We start from the raw sequence: 25,086 nt of genomic DNA, 5'->3' as shown, positions 1-25,086 counted from the left end.
TGAATGTAAACAGAACATTTGTTCCCATGAAAACGAAGGAAAATAAAGGATGTTTTTCTATATGAAAAACTGCAAGACTGCAATTAAAAACAGATGTATTTCTGAATAAATTGTTCCCAATTACTTCATCCTTTTCCACTGATGTGATTTAAGAGAATTTAAGAGTTATTATTTATTCATTTTTCATATCTTTTATGAATCTATACGTATTGGTTTTCTCTGCGTGTGTGGACGACTCTCACTATCTATATTTTCCAGGTGTTTAACTCTGAGCATGGTGGAAACTAAACAAGTCAAATATCTGTTTTCATTCAGTGGAATCTTTTAAGACTTTTACTGGAATGAAATTCAAAACCTTTCAGAAAAGTGGGTGGTTTCTAACATGGAAACAGCGTCCAAGAAAGCTTTAGAGAGCTAATCTTTAATTTGATGTTAGCGCTTGGACAAATAAAGGTGTGCCTGGTGCTGTGTTAGCATGCTAGCACTGGCAAATGACCAAGTATAAACTGTATCTGTATCCATAAAATCGATCCAAAAGTTTTAGGTTTAACACTAAATGTGAGTCACAGAGCACCTAAAACTTGAACATCATAAAAGCAGCAACCAAGAAACCAGTTTTTTCATATTATTTAAGTTCTTTTCTGATGATTTCAGGAAACGGCAGAGACATTTATGTGGCTTACTTCTGACTGGAGAGTCTGAGCGCTGTGCAGTTGAAACAGGCACCATCTTGTAGTTTCCCTGAAAGGAAGAAGAAAAAAAAAAACATGAGCAGCTGTTCTGATAATGAGCCATTAGACAGAGAAAGACACACAGAGGATACTCATGATCGTCACACATCCGCAGCTATCTGTGGGCTCTGAGCAGTCTCATGTAATAGTTCTGAATTCACTGACCCGGCAGTGACACACCGAGGCTTTTATCTGATTATGTAATATATTGATATAACATGCCGTCTGTTACAAAAGTATCCTGCAATCTCGTGAAGGTCTTTTTACTGTTTTATCAAGCTTTAAATCCGGCATCAAGCCTCGATGAAGATAGCGTGAATTCTGTTATCCAACATGTGCTTTAGATTGAGTTATTCTCTCTTGTAGTTAGTTTTATTTGTCTACAACTCATTTCAAAGACCGTCTTTGCTGCTTAACATCTTTTAATATATTTCATAGTGTGTATCATCTGTGAAGATCTCTGCCAAACACACGAGGTGCATTATTCTCCTGTTCGTATCTGTTCACTGATCTGTCTTGGAGGTCGGGATATTCACACCCTCCGTGAGGCCCACAGAGGGGCTCCCAAACCCCCAGAGGCCCTGCGCCACCGTGCTGTGTGATGTACATGCAGGGAGAGGGCGGAGTGGTGAGACACTTTCAACCAATCAGGTCACAGCACATGGCCTAGCTCCGCCCTTCCTGTGGCTCTCACATGGCCGGCTGGAGTGGATCCAGTAAGGCCTGGTTGAACATGACGGGCTGTGGCAGGCGGCCAGGAGAGGACGCAGAGTTTACTGGAACGGTGTCACCTTTGTGGCTCGACAGCCAGCAACTGTGGCACCGACAGAAAACCCTGGAAATACAGTAGATGATCTAACCTCACCCTCCAACATTCACCTGGGCCGAACGTGCAGATACACTCTGCTGGGTTTCCTCTGTGGTTTTATTTCCCCGGGGTTTTTACAATTTTGGTTTCACTTTCATGCCTCCACACAGATAAATAACATTCTCGTTGCACCGCTTTTATTTATGACAAAACATCGATATGTACTTTTTTTTTGTCAGAAATCACAACCAGCAACACTTTATAAATCCCTGCAATGTTATTCTCAAGCAAAAATGCTAAACATTTGCTGGTTTCAGCTTCTTAAATGTACAAATTTGCTGCTTTATTTGTCATTTATGATAATTAATGGTGAATTTTAGGGGTTTGGACGTTTTTTTGGACAGAACTGGACAAATTAAAGACGTCAGTTTGTGTTCTGGGAAACTGTGATGAGCATTTTTTACATTTCACACTTATTCATCGGCTAATCGTGGAAGTAATTGGCAGTATTACTGATAATATTCAATGCCAGGGGAACAAACTATCACACCATTGAGGGCATATAAATTGGGATTTTTATTTAAGGATTAATTTAAACAAAGAACAAAGACGAGCAACACAACACAAGTTAATTAACTGATTTTAGTCCTCGCATGATGTTTCTATAATGTGTTGCGTCTACACATCAACATTAAAATGATCTATGTCTTGTACTAAACCCTGAGTGAACTTTCTAATCAAGTCAGTTTTATTCATAAAGCTCAAAATCACAAATTTGCCCCTGAGGGCGTCACAATCTGTTCAGCACACGATGCCAAGTTTCTATTCCTAGACGCTTCAGATAAGCGATAACAGAAAAAACAGAAACCTCAGGAAGAGCAACAAGGATCCCACTCATGCAATAAATGCTGTATGAACAAAAGGAGACAAATTCAGAAGATTTGTACACAGTTACATCTTCTGTTTCACTGACATTGTGGTCATTACTTGCTCCTCTGAAGCTGCAGAATACAGAGGAGATCATGACTCACGCACAAAACCTCAGACAAACAAGAGTAAAACTCAGAATGATTCCAGTAAATGTACCGTTTCTGTCGGCTTACCGCAGTAATACAGCACCACGTATGTTGATTCAACCTCAGTTAGAATAAACTTCTTACACTAAAGCAGCTTTATAGCATAAATCACATGCTGCATTGCTAACATGTTGATCTAAACCAGATCAATGTTCACCGACAAATGTTGTGATTATAGCTCAACGTGCAGCTGAGAGGTTTGCTCGTGTTTCGGGAAATCATCCCTAAAAGAATACCAAGTTAATAATTAGCATGAGTAAAAACAAGATATCGTGTCTTGTATCTTATGAGGCACGAACCTCCTGAACTGGCATCTGATTCAAACTGAAACTTGACGTTAATCACTCCAATATAGGGCCTCTAGAGACGCATGTTCATCCCTTTACTCATTACTGTTGCATGTGTAACGTAAAATGACTATGTGACTGTGTTTATGGCCTAGATTTGGTCTTGACTCCAACTAAACTAGGTCTGGCCTTGGAGGGTCACGACTAGGTCATCAGGCGTTCACGTGCAACAGCCGACTCATGTGTGACCCACAGCCTGCAGCTGTCTGACTGTGAAGTGCTAAACCGGCAGTCTAACAACACTTCCTCATTCACTGTGGGAGCGCCAGCCGGGTGTCACCACACAGGCCTGGAGCCACTTCTTTTCAGTTAACGAGGTTGAATGAGGACACGTTATAAAACAGATACAATTGCCTTGTAGTTCGAAAGTGAGAGCTGTGTACAAGTCTGAATCAAGGTCCACTGTGAGAATGTTTACTTTATTTTAAATTACATTCTTCAGGGGTTTTCCCAACTATTATATGACTAAGGCGCAGCACCCATGTGGCGTTGGGCGCCGCCTAAGCTAACTAAACTAACTGAGTGACTAACGGTTGTAGTTAGTCTTCACTGGACTTCTGTAGAAAGGTGCATCATGAAACTTTCTGTGTATTGCTCTAGCTTTTCCAACTGTTTATACACAGACATAATAATGGTGCCAAGCACGTGCACCTACCTTTTCAACAAACTTTGGTAAAACACTCTAAAACAGAATCAATGTGCAGAGCAGAAAATCTATTCAACAGATCGAACTGTTGTTGTTGTTACCCAGTGGACTTTTCTTCATCCAGTTTTATCATTTAGCTTTTTGGGGTGTTTATTTCCTATAATCTGATCTAGCAGATGTGTTAATAATAATGGTCTAAAATGATGTGAAGCTGCATTTTGTTTTGAGGAACCCCAGTATTGGCATCGGCCCCAAAACTCCAGTATCAGTCGGGCTTTTCCCCAAACCCGCTGCCAAATAAATGCACCTAAGCCTTATACCTATGTCTTGTATTTGTTTAGCTACGCATTGAACACATGGAAACAAACCACAGCGTGGAAACAAATGTGACATGGACTCAGAAGAAGCGTGTTTATTGTACAGAATCTATGTCAGCTGAAGTTCAGACTGTGGTTTGTGTTTAAATCCCTGGCTTCCTAGGTATGTGGATTTACAAGTTCTCAAATGTCGAGCATCATCCCTTCACGGTCCCCATAAATTATGACGTTTCTGGGTCACTTCCCTCTGGGAATAAACCCAGAGTCACACTGAGACTGAAACTCACATATCCAGGAATATCAGTGAGTAAACAATGACGGTGGTGTCAGCTGGAGAAATCACTTAAAATGAGTAAACACTCCAAATAGATTATTTTTTAAAGTCTGCTCAATACATGCATGTTGTTTCAGATGCCCCGATACAAACGACTAGTTGTTCACGTCCACCCAGACATGTGATCACAGCTGATACTTGTTTCTCCTGTAGTTTATTGACGATGTGTAAGATAATGTTACAATCTTTATTACCTCTGACCTTACAACCTTTGCTTGACAACAGCTACAGATCTACTCTGCAAAGAACAGCATACTGGTCAATGTCCAGCAGTCAGAGCAGGAGCTCAAAATGGTCTTTATTGTCCTTGGACCACTCATTTAGTGATAAGTACCAATAACTTAATGAAATCAGAGGTCAAATGTACACAGACTGCTGTTCTAACAATGGCATATTCACATGCAAGATATGATCTTGTAATGTAGAATATCTCAACCAGAGAATGAGCACAGACATGAGAAGAAAATGAGAAAGTTAAGCTCAGTCTGTCTCAGGTGGAGTTATAAAAGGCACTGACCTTCGTTGAAGCAACGCAATTTGTCTGATAATCTGGGCCTAAAGCCAGGAACACAGTCTCAGTCCATCCAGTGCAGACAGACAGATTCCCTTTATGAGCCTCTCATCTATTTATAAGCACAGCTTTAATGCACCAACCAGAGTACAGACAGAGATATTTTATATTGAGTATACCACTCACTGACAGCAGTGATAAACAGCAGCTCACATGCTTATCAGAAACGTGATGATATGAAATCACTGGTTTGGTCTGGAGCGGTTTGATTGATGCCCAGTTCAAGTCAGCACAGATAAAAAAGATGTGGGCATGAATAAAGTGAATGAAGTGAGGCTGAGAGGTTAAGGCAGATAAAAGTTAAAGTGATTTTAAACCATTTGTTTTCAGTGGAAATGAAAAATGTGTTGCAGAAATGATCATTCATGTTAATCATGAATCATATCACAATATCCGTTGACATGATTGCAATATGTTTGTATGCCACATTGTGCAGTTTTTAACAGCTATATTACTAAACATTTATGGATGTGCTTGAAGTTATACTTGCTGTTAATGGACATTGGCTTTTTGTGCAGTAAAAATCTGTTATGTTGAATACAGGTGTACAGGATGCTGCTGGGAAGTCAAAGGGTCCTGTTTCTAATCAATAAATTATGAGGTATTGGATGGGTGCAGAGACTTGAGCACCTGCCAATATCGATTCAAGCATTCTAAGCTGTATCAGAGGAATTTTTGTGTGGCATTGGTTCTTCAAATCTGAGTTTTGGTGCTTCATTAATGTGAACAACACATACAAGTTCAATATTTCTGCCAGACAGTCTTGCTCAGTGTTTGGGATTATGTCAGACATGATCCTTGATATATAAATGTAATTAAACTAAAGCTAACCTTTAACATTTCATAGCATTTGTTATCTAGTTAATTCAAAATGTCAGACATACACTGTGTATAAACCAAAAGTGAAAGTCCTTGTTTGGAGAAGCACAAAATTCCCAGAGAGCATTTGCAGCATCATCATTCCAGTGGTTTAGTATTTCTCAATCTTATTTAAACACCAACAAAAAAAGCACACGACCGAGTCAAACTGTGCTGCCTGGTCTCAAAACAAGACATCTGGGTTACCTTGAGGAAATCAGCACACCATAGAAGCAAAATATGGCCTTATTTTGTTTTAGTCCCACCCTTCTTCATCGCACATTATGACTTGGCTGGTGATAAACAGAGAACCTGACTGCCATGGCAACCGCATCCTCTCAGACTGCAGTAGATGGAGGGGGCGCTCGCTAGACGGAACAGCCTGCAGGTTGTCCTCAGATAACCTGATGCCCTAAGCATGTTTTCCTCCTTGAATTTAATCTGTAGCTTAAAAAAGTAATAGATTCTGCTGGTGCCCTGTCGCCTTAAGTCATCCATCACCCTCCTGAACTCATTTTAAACCTTTAAAAGCAAAAGTGAAAGTCAAATGTGGAATCGTTTGGAAATGCACAAACTTCCCCACAGTGCTCTCCATTTTCCACAACACCATTCCTGTGGTTCTACATTGTCTGAACCTTGTCTAAACACCCAAGAATAAATAGAAGACTGACTCAAACTGTGCTACGTGGTCACACAACAATGCATTCAAAGAAATCCGCACCCATAGAGCCAAAATATCGACTCATCCGCTTTAAAATCCTCATTTTGTTTCCTCACAATGCATCGGGGTGATATAAGAATATATCTCCAAGGAGCTGAATAAACAAAAAGGAGACCTGTCTGCCATTACAACGAGCATCCTCTCAGCCTGCAGTGGAAGGAGGGGGCGCTCGCCAGCCATCACAAAAACCAGGTTGTCCTCACATAACCTGATTCATGCCCGGCTCCTTCTTGAGTTCCCATCAGAAAAAGGTGCAGTGCCCGGAAAACCAATTATCCTCATGTTATAACACTAAAGCTAACATGCGACACAGCTGTCATGCACGGCACTAACTGACGTGTAGCTTACAATAATGAATGACAGACGGTTTTATGTGGGATGCTTGGTTATCTGCTGTCACCTTGAGTCAACCACCATCTTCCTGAAAACCCAAACACGGCAAATCCAGGACCACCTGCCTCCTGAACACCGCTACATGCTAACGAGTTAAATTAGCTCATAATCGTCTTCATTAGCATAATAAACACAAACAGCTGAGTTATAACGATACACATTTAATATAGAAAGCTTACCTTTTCTGAATTCGCTCTTTAAAGACCTGGACGTTTTCATTAAAGGTGCCCGGGACCTGGTAAACAGGATTAACGCCATGCGGAGGCTTTTCTGTCACAGCTACCTTTTTAACAGTTACAGTAAGTTGCGAGCTAGCTAGCCGGTTAGCTAGCCTCTGTTTTTTTCAGAACGTCGGAACCAGTCGACGCGTTCTTGGTCCAAACAAAGACCAGGATCCTTTCAGGCTTTTAACAAGTTACGACGCACGTTTGGATGTACATCGGAAAATTTAGCTCCATGTCATGCCCTTCCCTTTTACGCGAATGACAGCTAGCCGGGCCAGGCTCCCCAAGTGACGTCAATGTGGCGTTGTTTGTTAAGCAGCTTCTGATGCGTGATCGGGGGATAAACTTCCGGTAGGTCTATAAAATAAAAGCACGTGTTTCCGGTATTGCATGGGGGTTGAGTTGTGTTGACAGGTTATATTTACAGAAATATCGTCAAGACATACTTGGAATAAGACGTCACTCTAACAAAGATTGACATCCAACTTTCCCCCAGATGTATATAATATAATAATGTATATAATGAATTTAATTATTTATTCTAGAAAAAAATACACTCATATTTTATTTAAAATTACAAATTTGAAATAATATTTGACTTCCACTGAAAATTTGAAATCTAAAAAAATAGAAATTTAATATTTAAACATTTCAAATGTACTCCTTTAAGTTAGCAGACTTCTAAATTGTGTTTTGTTTGTTTAGTTGTGGGTGGACTGTAATTAATTAATTTATTGCATAATCCAAACAATGTAATGCAATTTATAAACTGATTATTGTGACAGAGAGGTACAATACAGAACTAACAATATAAAGAAAAGTGTGCAAACAGCCACCTCCTCAAAAGATGCACAAATAAATCAAGCTTAATTATTAATTAATTAATTTGTTTGTTTGTGTGTTTCATGTTTATTATGGCCACGTACAAAAGCATTGATGGTCTAATAAGTTATTTATTTTTTGAATGACCTTCTTTCCATAGGCCTTATAAACAAAAGTCAACAAGATGATTCTTGGATCTCAAAATTTAAAAAAACAAAAACAAAAAAAACACAAGCTATGATGCAATTACATGAGTTTAAACTCTACATAACTGATCTTTCTTTAAAAAACTGTTTCCATTTTAGTTTAAAACAACTCCAGTCATATTCCATTTTTAAGTTTTCTTAATAAAAGAGGGGGTAACAATTATACAGTTTGATCAATGTAAACTTTCTTTTTCACACTTCACTGGTGGCCAAAAAGTTTAGACATGGTATAAGAGAAGCGGGTCTCTGTGATCCTGAAGCCAACAGGATACTGTGGGTAAGAGAAGTGAACAGGCAGCATCTGCTCCTTCCTCATTACTGCTGCTGAAGAGGGCCCTGAAGCGGCACTGTAGTGGCGACCTACAAAGAGGCGGCTTTCAGATGTGAATGTGTAACCCTGTGAGTGAAAGTAAGAAGGCATTGCTGGAAGGCTTTCATGGATGAATAAAGAATCTAAAAATAAGTCTCCAGTGTTCTTCTTCTCTGACTTCTAAAATTAAATGACAATGAGTGAACCAATTACTGCAGTTTTTGCATTTTCACCGTAACTTGTCAACAAATGTAGGCATTGATGTTTGTTAATCTGTTGTCTTCAGTTTTGTTGAAACTCAGCCCTAATCTCCAATGTAATCTCTGTATTCTGTCATTAGAGTTCTACTCAATCAAAGGATGATGGCTTTTGTTTTGAAGGGCAGACTTTTGCCGGAAGTTGGGAGTGTTGTTTCGATATACGCCCCGCCCCCTCGCGTCCTCTGTTGGTACTGCAGGTTTAAGATTAAATTTACTGTACATGATCTATGTGGGGCAAGAAGGAATCAGGGCCTGAGCTCTGCTGCAACCAGGTCGTGCTTTGAGGGAAAGCTTCCATATAGCATTAACTTATATATTATGATAGATTACAAATACATGTGACATAAATCAACAGAGTTCCTGCCCTCTAGGAGAACAAGGGAGGTGTATGTTTGGTGGTTATGCACTGAATTTAGCATGCATCAGAGCTAGAAATATGATTATAGGCTTTGACCTAAATTAAAATTTGCTTGTAACATCTCTTTAAATAGGTTCCAGGACCAACACATACTCCAGAGGACTGCAGCTATAGTCTATGAATTACAATTAGACCATATTTAAACATTATTAATATTATTAAATAATATTATTTAAATGATTTCAGATTTAATAATCACATTTTGCATGATAAAAGGTTAAACAGTACAAGAAGAATTACATGTTAATTTAACCTACCTGAGACTTGACTAACTTGTTCATGTACTTTATCTCCATCTGAACCCTCTTTACTCCTGTTTTTGTTGATTTTAAACTTCTTAAAATTATATATTAAACATGAGGAAATACAGGTGGCATATTTTCATGTGTACTGTTTTTCATATTTCACACTTTTTACACTGTAAAGTTAGCAAAGCTGTTGTTCATGAGAAACCATTCTCAAAGCTATACACCATTTATAAAAATCGAGAACGTTATAGTTACAGGAAACGAATAAACATAAATATATAGTTAGTACAAGCATTAAATATTGGTTGGTGATACAGTAAAGTGGTGAAATGGTGTGAAAACAGTCGGGAGAGTTCGGGGTCAGCTACTTCCTGTGGTTGGGCTTTTTGAAAGGACCGGTTGGAGCCTCGCTCTGGTCCCGACCAATCGGAAGTGAGTATTTTTCGCGCTGGCTGGCCGGAGAGTTTGAGTTTCCCGCAAGCTTTTGATTCGACTTGAATGAAATCCTTCGCTTTACAGGATGAATACGGCCATTATTTCCCTTTAACCACCGAGAGGAGATTCAACAGGTAACCACACAGAAACGGTCTTTCATGTTATTGTCAACGCGGAGGATATTAGCCGGCATTAGTTTTTGCAAATGCACTTGTTCGGGGCCGACCATCCATTTTAGTCAGGGAGGACCTGCTAGCTAGCATGCTAGCTAACTATGCTAACGCTGAATGGGCGATTTGACTTGGCGTCAGTGGTACGCTTGCTAGCTTCGGCTAGCACGTTTAGCTTTTTGAAGCGAGCTGTCATGGCGCCTACAAATTGAGTATATCACCGAAACAATAGCAGAACAGTTTACAAAAGCTACGACAGTCATCCGGTCGTGCCTGTGTTTATTTATTCACGTGGATACTTGCTGTAATCACGTAAGTTTGCCCGCACGGTAACCTCATTTAGCTTTTGGGTGGCGGCTTTGTCTAATTGCTGGAATGCTTCGTAATGGCTGACTGTAGCAGTGACAGAGATGCCGTTGTACGGTACGGGGAAACTGCTTGTCCGTGGCTGGGATCCATGAGATTCCCACATCGTGGCTTCCGCTTCAGATTGTAGTCGGTGCCCGTTGCGTGCATGACATGGCGGTGTAAATACTGGTTAAAGTGATGTTGTGGATTTACTTCAGAGAGAGTTGATGGATAACCTCAAAAACGACTGAGCGGCTTGTTTTAACATTCCTGTAAATAGACTCGTCCAAGGCGCCTTGCATGCACAAAAACCTACATACGTTAACGCCACATTTGAACGGAAACCACACTGCAGCATGCTAACGTTAGCCTTCAATTGATGATGGGATACATTCATTTCCATTAGTGCTACTCCGAGTTGTCAGCTGCTTCCATTTCCGCGGCTTTTCTCGCCGGTGATGCGGTGGTTACGCAGCACAGCCAGCCACCCACTCATTGGGCATTGGCTGCATGCGGTGGAGCCTGCAGCCTGCAGCCAGCCTCCTGCCTTCTCCAGACCGCTTTCCAAAGACTGCAGCTAGCAGCTAGCTAGTCCCCTTTTTTCCCCAGGAGAAAGCCAACTTAAAACTGTCGCGGTAAGAGCTGTTCCTACCCGCCCTGTGGTTTTTGGTGGTATGCATGGATGTAATCGAGAACGGGGTTCTACTTGACCTCGTTCACATTAGTTGTGATCAACCTCACAGATCTGGAATTCATTAAGGCATTAGAAATCATTAAGTATACAGAGGTTTTGTTGGTTCCGACACTTGATCGAGCCGAGCAGCTCGACTTTCTTGCAAAAACATCCAGAACTACGCGGCTTGCACATTCCGTGACAGGTGCAGTTTTCCCAGTCGCCTCCGAGCTCTCTGTTCATGCTCCGCTGGAGCAAGTGAGTGCCATTTTGTAAAATGTGTAACGTTATGCTCATAGGATTCATATCCCAGAATCCCATTTTACAAACTGCAGAATGAAAAGCACATGAGATGGTGAATGTTGTCTGATTGTACCTGTGGAATAAGAAGTTTCTGTGTGTTCCCTGTCCTGCAGCCCTGTAAGCCTGGAGGGGGTTAGATGGGATGGACAGCATAGGTAGCTCCCTGCCTTCGATGCCTGAACCAGCCAACCCGATCAGCATGAAGCAGCCACCAGAGTCCCTCAGTGTTCGGAAAGGTGGGGGGGACATGAGCAGTGAACCTGCACTACTAATGGACAAAGCTGCTGCCCAGCTGGCCGCCACACTACAAGACGGTGTCATAGACGGTGTCCTAGACGGTGTCCTACAGAAGATGGCTGGCCACAGTCACAACAACCACAACCACGAGAGGCTGAAAGACCTCACCTCGCGTGTGCTCAACGGGGACCAAGATGCACTTCCCAAGCTTTGTGCTCCAGAGCCACCGATGATAAAAGCTGCAGAAGTCCCCGCTACGAATGGCACCCATCAGCACAACTGCACTCCTCATCCTGAACCTGAGCTGAAGGTGACGATACCGCAGGTGGTCACGCAGCCGCTGTTTGAGCCAAGTTGTGCCAATGGCACCAGTTTGGCCACAACCACCGAAGATACTATATCAGGATCTGAGAAGAGACAGGACGCGAAGAAAAGAAGGGGGAGACCTCATAAACCAAAACCTCTACCAAACTCTGGCATCACTGTGGAGACACTCGAACACACAAACACTGAGGATGAAACCGGAGAAGCTGATCAGGTTTTGGCTTTTATTCCTGCTTTTTAAGAAAACATTTCTATTTGCTTGTGGTGGATACTGCAAAAAATATCTAGCTAATACTGCTTTGAAGACAAAGATTAACACTACAGTTATCCTGATGGATGATGTTAAGACATCTCTCAGACCTCCTATTAACAGAGTTGTAAAGTTAATTTGATATGTTGAAATGTAAACACCTGCTCTCTCACCTTGGGGGAAGCATTTAAACCTATATGCACTGCTGCAGGTATTATATTGTGTATGTGTGTATATTTATTAGCAGATATTTCCAGTTTTTTTTTATTTTTAAAAAAGGGAAGGTGTCAGAAAAATTATTAGTTTCTATTTCTATTTATTGACAAACTGATTCTTCTTTTCTGCAGTCTGATCTCATCCCAGAGTTGATGGAGGAGTCCCCAGCGGAGTCCCCAGCGGAGTCCCCAGCGGAGTCCCCAGCGGAGGCCCCAGCGGAGTCCCCAGCGGAGGCCCCAGTGGAGGCCCCAGCAGAGTCCCCTGTGCTGATGAGTTTCTCTGTTGGGGATCTGGTTTGGACCAAGGTGTCAGGATACCCCTGGTGGCCTTGCATGGTGACCACAGACCCCGAGTTCAACAGTCACTTCAAACCGAAACAGAAAGGTGAGATACAGTCATCGCCACCTACATCAATTTTTAATCTTTAAGTTTAAGAGTGAAGATGCTTTATGCTTTAATATATTTATAATGTTTTTATGTTATAATTTTAATTTCTTTAATAAAAGTAGATCATTGAATTAACTTGTTTTGGGGTATTTTTGCAGCCAGCAGCAGGTCGGGCCTCCTGTACCATGTGCAGTATTTTGGAGATGCTCCGGAGAGAGGCTATATATTTGAGAAGAACATGGTGTCCTTTACTGGGGAGGATCAATACCAGGCGCTTAGCCAGGGCAACAAACAGCCAGCCGCCCGTGTCATCCACAAAAAGGTAAATGAGCTTCTCCTACTCAGTGACACCCCTGTGTCTCATCATGAGGAGGATGTGGCGTGCTGTTGTTTAGAAACCCAGAAACCTTACAACGTTGAAATACTTCACTTCCTTAAAATGTTTTACACAAGGTTTTAATTTGGAGAAGTGCGATCCAAATAAAAGTCGATCAGAGGCTATTTTAAAAGCGCTGATTGTACCGGTAAACATTTTGAAACTTGATTAAAACAATTGTTGGATCAGCATTTCCCCCTGAAACTTAACAAGCAGCGACACTTTTGATTTATTATCTCAACACCAGCAAAAAAGAAAGGAATAATGAATTCATGCAGATCATTTTTGTCTTCTTCTACACAAATGTCACATGCGTCTGATAAAGTGTGCGATGTTGTTTTTAAATATTGGCCTAGTATTTGTTTAAGCCCGTCTTCTTGGAAGCAACGTGTGTTCAGCAACAACAGCACTGTGTATTTTATAACCTGTCATACAATCTTTCTGTTTTCTCCTTGTTTTGTGCAGACGGCGCCCTCTGTCCCCCGCAAACTCCAGGTTCAGTGGAACATGGGCGTGATTCAGGCCAAGGAGGCCGTCAGCATGTCACTGGATGAGCGCATGGCGAACTTTGCGTTTCTGTATGATGATGACGGCCCTCATCTGAACCCACACATCATGGAGAAGCTGAAACCAGAACCGTGCAGCGCGATAGAGCAGGAAACGGGCTCCAGGCTTAGCCCGGATCTGTCATTGCTGCTGGCGGACCCTGCCAGCGACCCCACAGCTGCCCCTCAGTCCCAAGACAGCACTTCAACAGGGAAAAAGACACTAGTACCCAGAAATAAACTCAAAATGGGAGACTGGCAGAAAAGGGGCAAAGGCCATCTAAATGATTTCCTGTTGACCGACGCTGTTTCTTCCAAAGAAATGCTTCATCTGCAGCCAGACTCACAGGTTTGGATAACTCAGATTTATCTCCTTGACAAGGGATTATGTTGCCTGGTCCCTAAACAGGTTTTAAAAGCAGGGAAATAAATATTCAAATCTGTGGAAAAACACACTAGAAAAAGCTTTTCAGCTCAACGCAACTTTGCAGCAAATGTTTAGTTTATCTTGTCAATGATCCACTAACAGCTTAAAGCATTAGAGCCAGTGTAGTGACAGTGACATTCATATTAACCCACTTCTAACTATATTTTAACCTTTCAATATCAACTCAATTGTGTGAGTTTTCCAACAAAGTCAAGGTGTGAATATGCAGCATTTTCTTAAGAAATTGTGTCATACTCTGGTCCTATTTCAGCAGCCTGAGAACATTTTTCTGCTTTTATTTGATACGTTTGGTTCTTGTTGTTTTCTCCGCAGGATCTCACCACTTCTGCACCAGATTTACAAGCTGCATCAGTCATACCTCAGAAGAAAAAGAGGAGACCCCGACAGGCTCAGTCCACCACCAAGACTGTGAGGAGGAGGAAAAAATCTCCAACGGACAACACCTCTGCCCCCGTGAGGAAAAGGAAACCCAAGCTGGTTTCTTCGACAGAAGATGTTCTGGAGCAAGTCTCGCTTCCAGTTTCAGTTCCAGGTTGGTTGAAAGTTGAAACGCGTGCAGCCGATCTACGCTAGTCAGGAGTTGGTTACATCTGGCTGAACTGGTATGTGTTTACCAGACCTGTGGAGTCCATATGTGGCTAGTAAAACGGAGAAGTGGTTGGTTTATTGTGGAATTTATTCTTGATCACACTGAAGCTTAGAAATGCTTGGAATTAGTTGTGTAGCTTTTTAAGGTTGTCGTACAACACAAAGATCACTGATATCGCTAAGATTATCGCTAACACACAGTTTTAACAGCCATTGATTGCTTATTTCTTTTCTGCAAATGATTAATTAAGAAAAGTTTGCAACAACACCTGATGGCTGAATTACTGGAACTGAATTTTCTTTTGTTGTTGAAGGTGAAAAAGTGAAGAGAAGGCGAAAGAAAAAGACTCCCGATGAGCAGACGGCTGATTCTTCAGGTGAGTCGTTTTTTCAGCAATTCTTCTGTAACATTTCTAAACCGCAGAAAAAGAATTAAATTCTAGTAAACAAAAATGTATAAGAATGGCAAAGTTCCTCTTTTAAGCTGAGTCGGGCAATTTATTTTGGCCTTTATATCTTTTCTTCAGCACAGTTACTCACCACAAAGTGGGAGAAGGCTTTTAAATGAGTCATCAGTCGACTCTAAAAGCTGCCTGAACACATTAAGTGTTTCCTGTTGTAACGATTAACGGCAGATAGAAATCCGAGGCCAAACAATATCAGGGTGTTGACCTTCTTTCTATTTTGTTTTTTTAGTCAAGAGGGAGCGGAAGAAGAAAAGGCCACTAACAGATGCTGCTGCTGCTGCAGAGAAAGGTCCGCCGCCCAAAAAGAGACGCAGAACAAACAAAGATGCTGAAAAACAGGTGAGTTTTCACATCCCCATCTGCACCTGTTCTTGCAAAATGACAGATAAAACAGTTGACAGATATTGTTGAGGATCCTGCGGTGGTAAGGAAGCATTGTTTTAAAATGTAGTATGATCAGCCAGAAGATTGTTCCCCAACATTTTGTAAGAAAACCTTAAACTTTCTTGTTTATCGTCAAATCTTCTCAGGCCTCCGCTTCAGACGGAACAGAGAAAAAGCAAAGAAGAAGAAAGAAAACTGATAAAGATGTGAAAGAACCCAAGAGACGGCGGAAAAAGTCGCCCGCCCTCCTCACTGGTAAACCATCTTTTATATTCTGTACTGAAGATTTATGAGCTTCTTTTAAATTCACATCTAAAAACACAGATTGTCACTCAGCATCCTCGCTCTTGACTGCACAACATTTTAGCTATTTTGTTCTGGCTTTACTCTCCTTCATTGTCCTCGTTTCTTTTCACAGAGGAACAAGATGCAGAGAAACCAAAGCGTAGGAGGAAAAGGAAACGGGATGGAGAGAACCAGGCGACGCCCTCCAAGGCGAAGAAGAGGCGGTCCTCGCTCTGTCTTGATCACGAGGTGAGAAGATGACCTCAGATCAGTCTGAGATGGACTTGTAATTTCTGCCATCTGATGTTGCTAAATGACTATTTTATGATTTAGCCTGCAAGTGCAATTTAGGGGATAGTGATATAATCAAACAAGTTTATTATTAATGGTAAAAAATGGACTTGAGCTGCAGATAGAGTGATTGTATAGTTATTTAATAGTTCCCCACATTTGTCTGCTGCAGGGCTCTGGGAGTGAAGAACGTCCAGATTCTCCGAGTGACAGTTTAGACGGGACGAAGAAGGGCGAGCGGAAGAAGGAGTTCGTCTGCCAGGTACGTTGCTCGTGTCCACTGGCTTGAAGTCCAGCCTCTAACTGTTGCCATGGTGAATCGTGGTACAGGATCTCCACTGATGATGCCTAGCAGACATGATCCATTTAGCCCTACTGCATCGCTTCTCTCGTGAGAACACTCAGTGTGAGCAGCCTGTCAAACCAGCCCTTCAGGACTGAGGGACAGTGAACCAGAACATATCTGGCAAACAAATACCATCATGTTCTTTCTTTCGCTTTCCTCTCCATGCATATTTGGAGAATAAAACGTTTTGGGGCTGCTGGTCCAGTAAAACTCTCTTGGACATTAAGGTCATTGATCAGTGCCCAGTGCAACATTTCCCCCCCGTCTCTGCTCATGTTTAGATGTGTATATTTGTTTCTTACAGACGTGTGAGCAGGCTGGTGAGGACCTGGTCCCGTGTGAAGGGCAGTGCTGTGGGATGTTTCACCTCAACTGTCTCGGTCCGTCACTCAAACCCGACGAGAAGCTGCTGTGTCAGGAGTGCAGCACAGGTGAGCTGTTATTTAGCTAAGAAGTGACCTTTTCTCTGCACTCGATCACTTCTTGACTGTGACACAATGTCCACAATCTGACATATGATTGTTATTTTTGTTTTGTGGTAGTTTTCTCTGACAAAATGGCAAAACGACATTCTATTTTCTAAGTTATTCAGTTTACAATTGTATGAATCAGATCAATCATCGCTGCATTTCTCCTCAGGAAAGCACTCGTGTTTCCACTGTAAGCAGTCGGAGGGCGATGTGCGTCGCTGCCACGTCCAACACTGCGGCAAGTTTTACCACGAGGCGTGCATCCGCCTCAACCCCCTCACTGTGTTCGACAACAAGGGCTTCCGCTGTCCGCTCCACACCTGCCTCGGCTGCCATTACGGCTCCCGTACCAAGCACAAGGCCGCCAAAGGTGAGGCTGTGCAGCACGACATGTGTCTCATTTTGATTGTAGAGACCTTTTACGATTAATGCTGTGACTTGAGTTCATCCTGGTCTCATCAAATCCACTCGTTGCTAAAGTTTAAGAATGACTAACTTTTGTGTTTATATCACAATAAAAAAGCAGTTTCACTTACCTCTTACATATTGAACTTCAGTTCTGCAGTTGATGGAATTTTTTGTGTGGGCAGGACATTTATGAGTCAACTGTACAGTTTTTAATAACTGTAGGGAAACGCATCATTCTTATCAGCTGGGAAGATAATGCTTTGTCTCTCTCGCTCTCTGAACTGTAGGCAGGTTGATGCGTTGCATGCGCTGCCCTGTGGCGTACCATGTGGGTGACCTGTGTGTGGCTGCAGGCAGTGAGATGGTCACCAACACCGCCATCATCTGCACCAACCACTTCAACGCCAAGAAGGCCTACAGCCATCACAGTCATGTCAACGTCAGCTGGTGCTTCGTCTGCTCCAAAGGTTCGCCCCTTCTTTCAAACACTGCAGGCGATCCTGCTCTTACACGACGTAAAGGTTATATATTTTCCAAATGTTCCTGTAGGGCAACAAAGCGTCGCCTGATACTGATCAATATCTCTTTAAGCTGTGTGAGGAAATAAATTCTGGCACAGCGAACTGCGCTGGAGCTGCAGCAGGGCGGCTGTGAAGCTGTTCATCACACAAACTGCTGCAATCTGAGAAAACGCTGAACACCAGCAGCTTCTGAAAATCAGCTTGCAGTTGAAATCGGAGCCTGTTTTGCAGAGACAGCTGTAAAGTCAGATGGGAGTTATCTTCTGAAAATAACTAACTTCATTTGAATTTCTGTTTGTGTGGGGTCGAGTTAATGAGTGTGAGTTTTCTGGGCTGCTGGTCGGACTTCTTTTGTTGTGCTGATTTTATTCCCCTTGTGCAGATGACTCAGCTGTAATTAGTGTAAAGTTTTTCCACACTCGGGTTTTAATTCGGTCTCCTTTGTTTGTTTCTTGCAGGAGGGCAGCTGCTGTGCTGTGAATCTTGTCCAGCAGCTTTTCACCCTGACTGTCTCAACATCGCTATGCCTGATGGGAGCTGGTTCTGCAACGACTGCCGGGCCGGAAAGAAACCGAAATACAGGGACATCATCTGGGTCAAACTGGGAACATACAGGTGAAAAGAACAAAACTGTGGCAGTACTGAATCAGGAAAAAGTTCTTGTTAAACCTCGACTCTCGATAAATAACTCCTACGTGCTCCTCCATTTTTCCTCCTCAGATGGTGGCCTGCAGAGATCCACCACCCCAGAAACATCCCCACCAACATCCAGCACCTTCGGCATGAGATCGGAGAGTTCCCCGTCTTCTTCTTCGGCTCTAAGGACTATTTCTGGACTCACCAGGGCCGAGTGTTTCCTTACATGGAGGGGGACAGAGGCAGCAAGCACCAGAGGAACGGCATCGGCAAAGTCTTCAAGAATGGTGAAGATTTACAGCCTGGAATTAAATGTTTTATTCAATATACTGAACTAGTTTATATACAAATGTTCTACCTTGTTAATACGATGAACACAATCGAGGAATTTCTGATTTGGATATTTTTGGAAGTTGCACAGAAATCTGTAAAATAAGCCAAACAATATTGTTCTCTTCCAGCAGAATTACTACACGTTATGTAGTTTTAAACCCTCTTGTTGCGTTATAAAAACCACTGTGACATTTATTTGTAAGCCTCATCTTAAGCTCGGTGTTCAGTTGAACGTTTCCACAGATGAGATGTGATGACCTTTTGTTCTCTCGTCTTCTCAGCTCTGCTGGAGGCTGAAGCTCGATTCAAGGAGATAAAGATTAAACGAGAGGCTAAAGAAGCACAACAGAACAGCCGAAAACCACCCCCGTATAAATTTATCAAGGTCTGTAATCTCTTTGTTTGCATCCTTTTGCTTTTGTTTCATTGTTCAGTTGCAGTTTTAAAGATACAAACCCAATCAGTACACGAGAAGAGGGCTCAGAAATCATGAATAAATGAATACAATTTTGTGTTTTTGCTTCTGTCAGGTCAACAAACCCTTCGGACGGGTTCAGGTCTACACCGCAGACATCTCTGAGATCCCCAAGTGTAACTGCAAGCCGACGGACGAGAGGCCGTGCGGGTTCGAGTCCGAGTGTCTGAACCGCATGCTGCAGTACGAGTGCCACCCTCAGGTGTGTCCCAGCGGGGAGCGCTGCTGTAACCAGGACTTCACCCAGCGTCTCTACCCCGACACCAAGATCATCAAGACGCCCGGCAAGGGCTGGGGCCTGATCAATCTGCGGGACATCAAGAAGGTGAGGAGACAGTTTAACCGTTAACTGGGGCTAATGTGCATAATAACAGCAAGTTTCACCTTTAATTCACTTCATTATATGTCAGTGTCAATATTTGTTTGAAGCTTGTACAGGAAACAAAGATCAAAACATTTTTGTTTGCCATTTCCTGGATGAGTACAAGCAGATTTGACGAGATCTGTAATAAAATGTGTGAATTCATGTGTTAGTCGCTTGAAATTAGATGAATAAGAGTTGGTGTAATTTGGGGATCACATGACTAGCCCACTGCTGTCTTTCTTTTTATATCTTCCTTTCATTAATACTGATGACAGACGCTACAATTACTAACTTAAAGCGTCACACAAATATTACTTCAGAGGCACTTTAGCCAACACAAAAACACGTGGATCGTCAGAAGTCATCGCTGGTCTGACGTGACGTTTCTCAAACAGGGCGAATTTGTGAACGAGTACATCGGAGAGCTGATAGACGAGGAGGAGTGCAGGGCGAGGATCAAGTACGCCCAGGAGAACAACATCACAGATTTCTACATGCTCACCATCGACAAGGTGAGCTGCAAAATCTGGACATGTGGAAATATATCTTTTGCTCCAGAGAGTATCGAGGTGCTGCGTTCTCTGCAGCAGCACCTTTTCTGCTTGGAGCAAGAGAAACAGACTGGTATTGCATTGGGAATGTTGCATTACAGCAACTGTAACATTACAGTAGTCAATACTACAAACACAACTTCAGCTGCATGTATAGATGATATAATGAGCATTTGTAGTGGTTTTATAAGAAACTGTGGATTATAGAAAGTAGAAGTTAAAGAAAGTAACTCAGATTCTGTTGATCTTCTGAAGGACCGGATCATCGACGCTGGTCCGAAGGGAAACTACTCTCGCTTCATGAACCACAGCTGTCAGCCCAACTGTGAGACGCAGAAGTGGACGGTGAACGGCGACACACGGGTCGGTTTGTTCGCCGTCCGTGACATCCCCGTAGGTGAGACAAGCGAGACTCCTCCTACGTATGAGATGCACGCCACATCGCCTTATCGAGGCAATCTTTCCTGATTGTGTTTGTTTTGTTTTTCAGGTACTGAGTTGACCTTCAATTACAACCTGGATTGTCTCGGGAATGAGAAGACCGTGTGTCGCTGCGATGCTCCAAACTGCAGCGGTTTTCTTGGTGATCGACCGAAGGTGAGCGCCGCACCTGCAGGCTAATGTTGACATTATGTAGAGGTTACCACAAGTCCTGAGAAATATGATTTTAAGTGGAAACAATTACTGGAAAACATGTGAGTTGAGTTGAGATGTGAAGTTGTCACGGCAGGTTCGGTTGCATCAAAAACATTTATCCACAGGCTGTTAGAAATCATTCTGACGCGCTGTTGTTCTCTGTAGAACTCCAACGGCCACACAGCCGAGCCAAAAGGGAAGAGGGTGAAGAGAAAGTATAAAAAGAGGAAATCTGAGGGAAAGAAGAAGTCTGACGACGAGTGTTTCCGCTGCGGGGACGGAGGTCAGCTGGTGCTCTGTGACAAGAAGACCTGCACCAAAGCTTATCACCTGACCTGCCTGAACCTCACCAAGAGGCCCTTTGGTAAGAAACGCCTGACACCCGACACTGCCGATAATAATAACTAACCCTGGCACACAAAAAGTCATGAAAGCATCAAATTAAATGTGATACCTGCAGACACCCTGATGATATCTCAGCCCTTAAAGTGATAGAATTTCATATTAGGTTTGGTGCAACTTGCTGCTCCAAGAGTTGAACTATATTTAAGTAAAGTTGACCAATAAAATGTTTTACTGCTTATGTCTGCATTTATCTAAATTCTGCTTTCGACACTTGACTTTATTTCACGGTTTCCCTGCAGGACGCTGGGACTGCCCCTGGCACCATTGTGACGTCTGCGGGAAGAACTCGGAGGCCTTCTGCCAGCTCTGCCCCAACTCCTTCTGCAAGGCTCACCAGGAGGGGGCGCTGCGTCCCTGGCCCGCCACAGGACAGCTGTGCTGTCTGGAGCACGACGAGCTTGAAGGACCGGACAGCCAGGATCAAGGCGTCTGCTCCGAGACGAATCCAACGACCGCCACTACTGCCGTCACCGCCGGCCGTCCTAAAGGCTCCAGGAAGGCAGAGGGAGCCGAGGCCAAAACGAAGGGCTCCAAGAGGAAAGCAGCTGAGGCCTGAAGTGACCTTTGACCTCTCAGAGAGCCGCAAGACCAAACTAGACTCTGGCCCTGCTTCCCCGCCGTTCATGAACAAAAAACAAACCCCTCGTACTGTCGTAAGAATAAATCACAAGAACCAAGGCACTGTACATCTTCGTCATCAGGGAACGCCGCTGATCTCTCGCGTGCTCGGCAGCCGCCTCCAGCTCACTGCTCCAACACGTCACGTTTTTTTTATTTTCTAACATTTTCAGGTTTTGTTTTTTCTCTCGTCTGCACTGAGTCGAACCATCTGTGGTAAAAGCACAACGCAGCGGAGCGAGTGCAGGTCAGGAAACTTCGGCTTGAATTCCACCAAACAAAACACCTTTTTTTGTTTTTATTTTATTTAGTTTCACCGTTTTTATTTTCCTTTTTTTTAATATTTTTTGTTTTTATTTCTAGCATAACAAACAGAAACCAGTTTGTTTCTGCAGCCGAGCGTCGCCGTCTGCTAACTTGAATCTCAGTCAGCCCCCTTTTTTCTCTCTCAACACGGATGATCTTGAACAGCAGAGTTTTATAGCTATATCTATATATGTGTATATCAAAGACCAAAATTATGATTACTGGAATAGTGTAAGACATCAAACAGGTTGCCAAATGGATTGTTTTTATTTTTATATATAGTGTATATATGCCAGATGTAATATCGAAGACACTATGGATAGGCCTCAGATGACCTCTTTTCTTCTGTTTCGTAGCCATAGGTTACATTTAACTGTAGACATTTGTTTGATATTTTACAACCTGTTATTTTTGTTTTAGCTCAGTTTTACTGTTTAGATTTGATCTTTTTTTTATTATTATTATAATATCGGCATGCTGAACGATGGCAACACAACCCTGCCTGTCCAGAGAAAGAGGGATTACAGAACGTACATCACCGAGGGCGCTTTTTTTTTTTTTTAAAACAGCCGCCTGACGTACAAACACTACTGGGAGGTCTTGAACGCTCTGCTCGATGTTTAGAAATGAAGGAAAACGGGGAGATCTTCTTCTTCTTGAACGTTGCTCTAAGCTGAGTTTTGAATCCGAACCTTAAAGGTGCTGTTTTTGTTTTTTGTTTTTTCTTTTTCCACTGAAGTATCTGAAAATCTTAAAAGGTACAAAGATTTTATTCTGTATAACTGTACAACATCATGCTGATTCAAAGTCTGAAGGTCTTTCAGTGTCACTGGCCGGGCGTTTTATTGATGATGATGATGATGATGATGATTAGTTCATTGAGTAGTTGATCAGGTTGTTAAAAAAAAGAAAGACCTCGACTTTTTTTTTATTCCTCAGGAGGTTTTTAGTCTCTAAACTGCATCCTGCCTGTTGTTGACTTGAACACAGGCTAACAGCACACTGGCTAACAACTTGTAACTGCAATTTCTGGTGAATATTTCATATGTGTACTAGACGTGAAGCATAACAAAGACAGATTAGAAGACTATAGTAGAGTACGGTGGCCATTTTGGGACATGTGGGACTTCAAATCGCTCTCTGTGGTCTTTAGCATCTTCAGCCTCACGTGTTCTGACGGTGTGACGCTGCATTTATGTCGATTTGAAGTCACGATAACTGGTTTTGATATTTAACCCAGAGCCGCATTAAAGTAACATATTGATCCCCAACTAATGTATTTTTAAAAATAGAAATTCTCAGATTCTGACCTCTAAATGTGACATTTCTCGGCTTGAATATCAGGACGTCATTGAGCTTTTTGTGAAATATATTTTTCACCATAATCCGAGATTTAAAGACCAGCAAATTAAACGATTGATCAGTAATTAAAGTAATCATTTGTTCCGGGTGTCATGCTTGTAGTACCACACTGTCGAACTTCCAAGTGTTGACGTGCTACTTTAACAGATCTAATCAACCGAGACTCACAACTTTGGAAAATATAGATTGATCGCATTAACAAGATAAAGCTGGAGACGGTTTCACCGAATATCGATCATGCATGCAAGATCATTTCTGTAACAAAGCGCTCATTAGGACAGTTTGTGAGCAGCAATCTTGTTTAACGTGACGCTCCATGTGTTTGCGAGTGATGCCTGATGTCGATACTTAACGACTCCTGCGTACGTTCACTCTCATCACATCTATTTTAGCGGTCGTTGGCTAGCAAAGGCGCTAACACGACCAACAGCAGACGTGTGTTTGATCCCCTAAACTGACTTCTGTGTCGTTACGTGTTCCCTAAAGTAACGAGCCGAACACACTGCACTTGTTATTGGAAAAATGTAGATCTGAGATTTGGAAAAACTGGCCCAAAATGGCCGCCACACTAGCAGCTTTGACACCATTTCAGACGCCGGTTGATGACGCATGATTGCAGGTTGAGAAAAAAGATGGCCGTCGTAGTTCTTTCACAATTTTGGGAGTTGCCAGTTTTGCCAACGGTGATTTATCGTGCGCTTCTCAAAATGTAGCTGTTATATTTAAAGTCTGTTCTGCATCAAGAGTTAATCATCTGCCTCGTTTTTTTGTTTTTTGTTTTTCATGTCGTTCACGAGGCTACACAAACATCTCGTGCTTTTTTTTTATTTCATGTTTCACAACTTTCATCCTCAGAATCTCTTCAAACAGGCGGCTTGTTTTCAGACTGTTAAAGCCACTATCGGTGCTTTTTTTATTTTTTAAACTTTCTACAAAACAAAACACAGTTGTACAGACACAACAGGAGTCCATTTTTGTTTTTTTTATATATATCTGCACCTTTTTATGTTTTGGTTTTTCTTTTTTTTCCCAGGGCGTGTGAATGGGACATGTCCAAGAGGTGCAGCGAGTCTCGTACGAGTATTTTTCGACTTTGTGTATCCTAACCTTGTGTTGAGTGAATGTAGTTCAGCCAGTTATTTTTATAAGCACTGTAATTCCCTGTAGAGCTCAAAGTGTTAATGTGTGCGTAGGGGTTTCCTTCTGTAACTACTGTCATAGTAAACCAGAGACTAATATGTACATAATGTATAAGTGGTAATAGTGATGCATCTATTTGTAAATATCATACAATTTCTCTGACATTGTATGTTTTTTTGTTTAAGGTTTTTTTTTTTTTTTTTTTCTTGATGCAGTGCTGAAACACTTTGTGCAGGATCTCACGTCTGTTGAATCGTGCAATAAAAAGTGACCAAACATGCAACTTCTGTCGTCCACTGCTGATCTTTTCTTTGTATTTTATATTTTATATCGTGTGAAAGTTTAAATTTCTTTAAAGGAGCAGTCCACTCTTTCAGTCAACACCAGCATGATGGTGAGAAGATGAAGGTTCTCTTTCAAACTTTTTTCTTAATTCAAAGTCTTTCAATTTTTTTCATGGATGGGAAAAAAAAATCAAACCTTTTTCTGACATTTTTC

At 42.1% G+C, this 25,086-nt stretch overlaps 2 protein-coding genes across 9 annotated transcripts in view; one reads left to right on the top strand and one right to left on the bottom strand.

The window, feature by feature from the left end:
- The window catches only part of letm1 (leucine zipper-EF-hand containing transmembrane protein 1), a 29,904-nt gene extending 22,529 nt beyond the window's left edge, over positions 1-7,375 (bottom strand). For 2 of the 6 annotated variants that reach the window (XM_030391799.1, XM_030391800.1), the window contains exons 1-2: positions 6,982-7,374; positions 684-741 (exon numbers count right to left, since the gene is read on the bottom strand). In XM_030391799.1, the coding sequence (XP_030247659.1) occupies positions 684-741; positions 6,982-7,060 (137 nt within the window). In that variant the 5' untranslated portion in view covers positions 7,061-7,374. Of the gene's footprint in view, positions 1-683; positions 742-6,981 lie in introns of all 6 variants that reach the window. The other 4 variants (XM_030391797.1, XM_030391802.1, XM_030391796.1 and 1 more) reach the window with 3 other exon arrangements.
- Positions 7,376-9,702: 2,327 nt separating this feature from the next.
- nsd2 (nuclear receptor binding SET domain protein 2) lies at positions 9,703-24,775 on the top strand. 3 transcript variants are annotated; one of them, XM_030391793.1, is made up of 23 exons: positions 9,703-9,859; positions 11,333-11,994; positions 12,378-12,630; positions 12,792-12,955; positions 13,475-13,903; positions 14,315-14,534; positions 14,905-14,967; positions 15,287-15,396; positions 15,588-15,696; positions 15,860-15,975; positions 16,190-16,279; positions 16,668-16,794; positions 17,003-17,203; positions 17,529-17,708; positions 18,221-18,377; positions 18,483-18,685; positions 19,013-19,116; positions 19,262-19,531; positions 19,966-20,082; positions 20,377-20,518; positions 20,612-20,718; positions 20,923-21,121; positions 21,402-24,775. In XM_030391793.1, the coding sequence occupies exons 2-23, from the start codon at positions 11,362-11,364 to the stop codon at positions 21,716-21,718; spliced, it is 4,311 nt and encodes a 1,436-aa protein (XP_030247653.1). In that variant the 5' UTR covers positions 9,703-9,859; positions 11,333-11,361; the 3' UTR covers positions 21,719-24,775. The 3 variants fall into 3 exon arrangements, with proteins under 3 accessions (XP_030247653.1, XP_030247655.1, XP_030247654.1); XM_030391795.1 differs by lacking the exon at positions 9,703-9,859 and adding an exon at positions 10,065-10,207; XM_030391794.1 differs by lacking the exon at positions 9,703-9,859 and adding an exon at positions 10,717-10,878.
- The last annotated feature ends 311 nt before the right edge of the window (positions 24,776-25,086 follow it).

Source organism: Sparus aurata, chromosome 16, assembly GCF_900880675.1.
Source record: "Sparus aurata chromosome 16, fSpaAur1.1, whole genome shotgun sequence".
Lineage (NCBI taxonomy): Eukaryota > Metazoa > Chordata > Actinopteri > Spariformes > Sparidae > Sparus > Sparus aurata.
Note: the sequence above shows the minus strand (reverse complement) of the source record. Positions and strands in the feature narration are given on the sequence as shown.

Coding starts and splice junctions, on each gene's coding strand:
- nsd2 (XM_030391793.1), top strand. CDS start 11,362: ATGGACAGCATAGGTAGCTCCCTGCCTTCGATGCCTGAACCAGCCAAC. Junction 12,956..13,474: donor CCCGTGTCATCCACAAAAAG/GTAAATGAGCTT, acceptor TGTTTTGTGCAG/ACGGCGCCCTCTGTCCCCCG. Junction 14,968..15,286: donor GCAGACGGCTGATTCTTCAG/GTGAGTCGTTTT, acceptor TTGTTTTTTTAG/TCAAGAGGGAGCGGAAGAAG.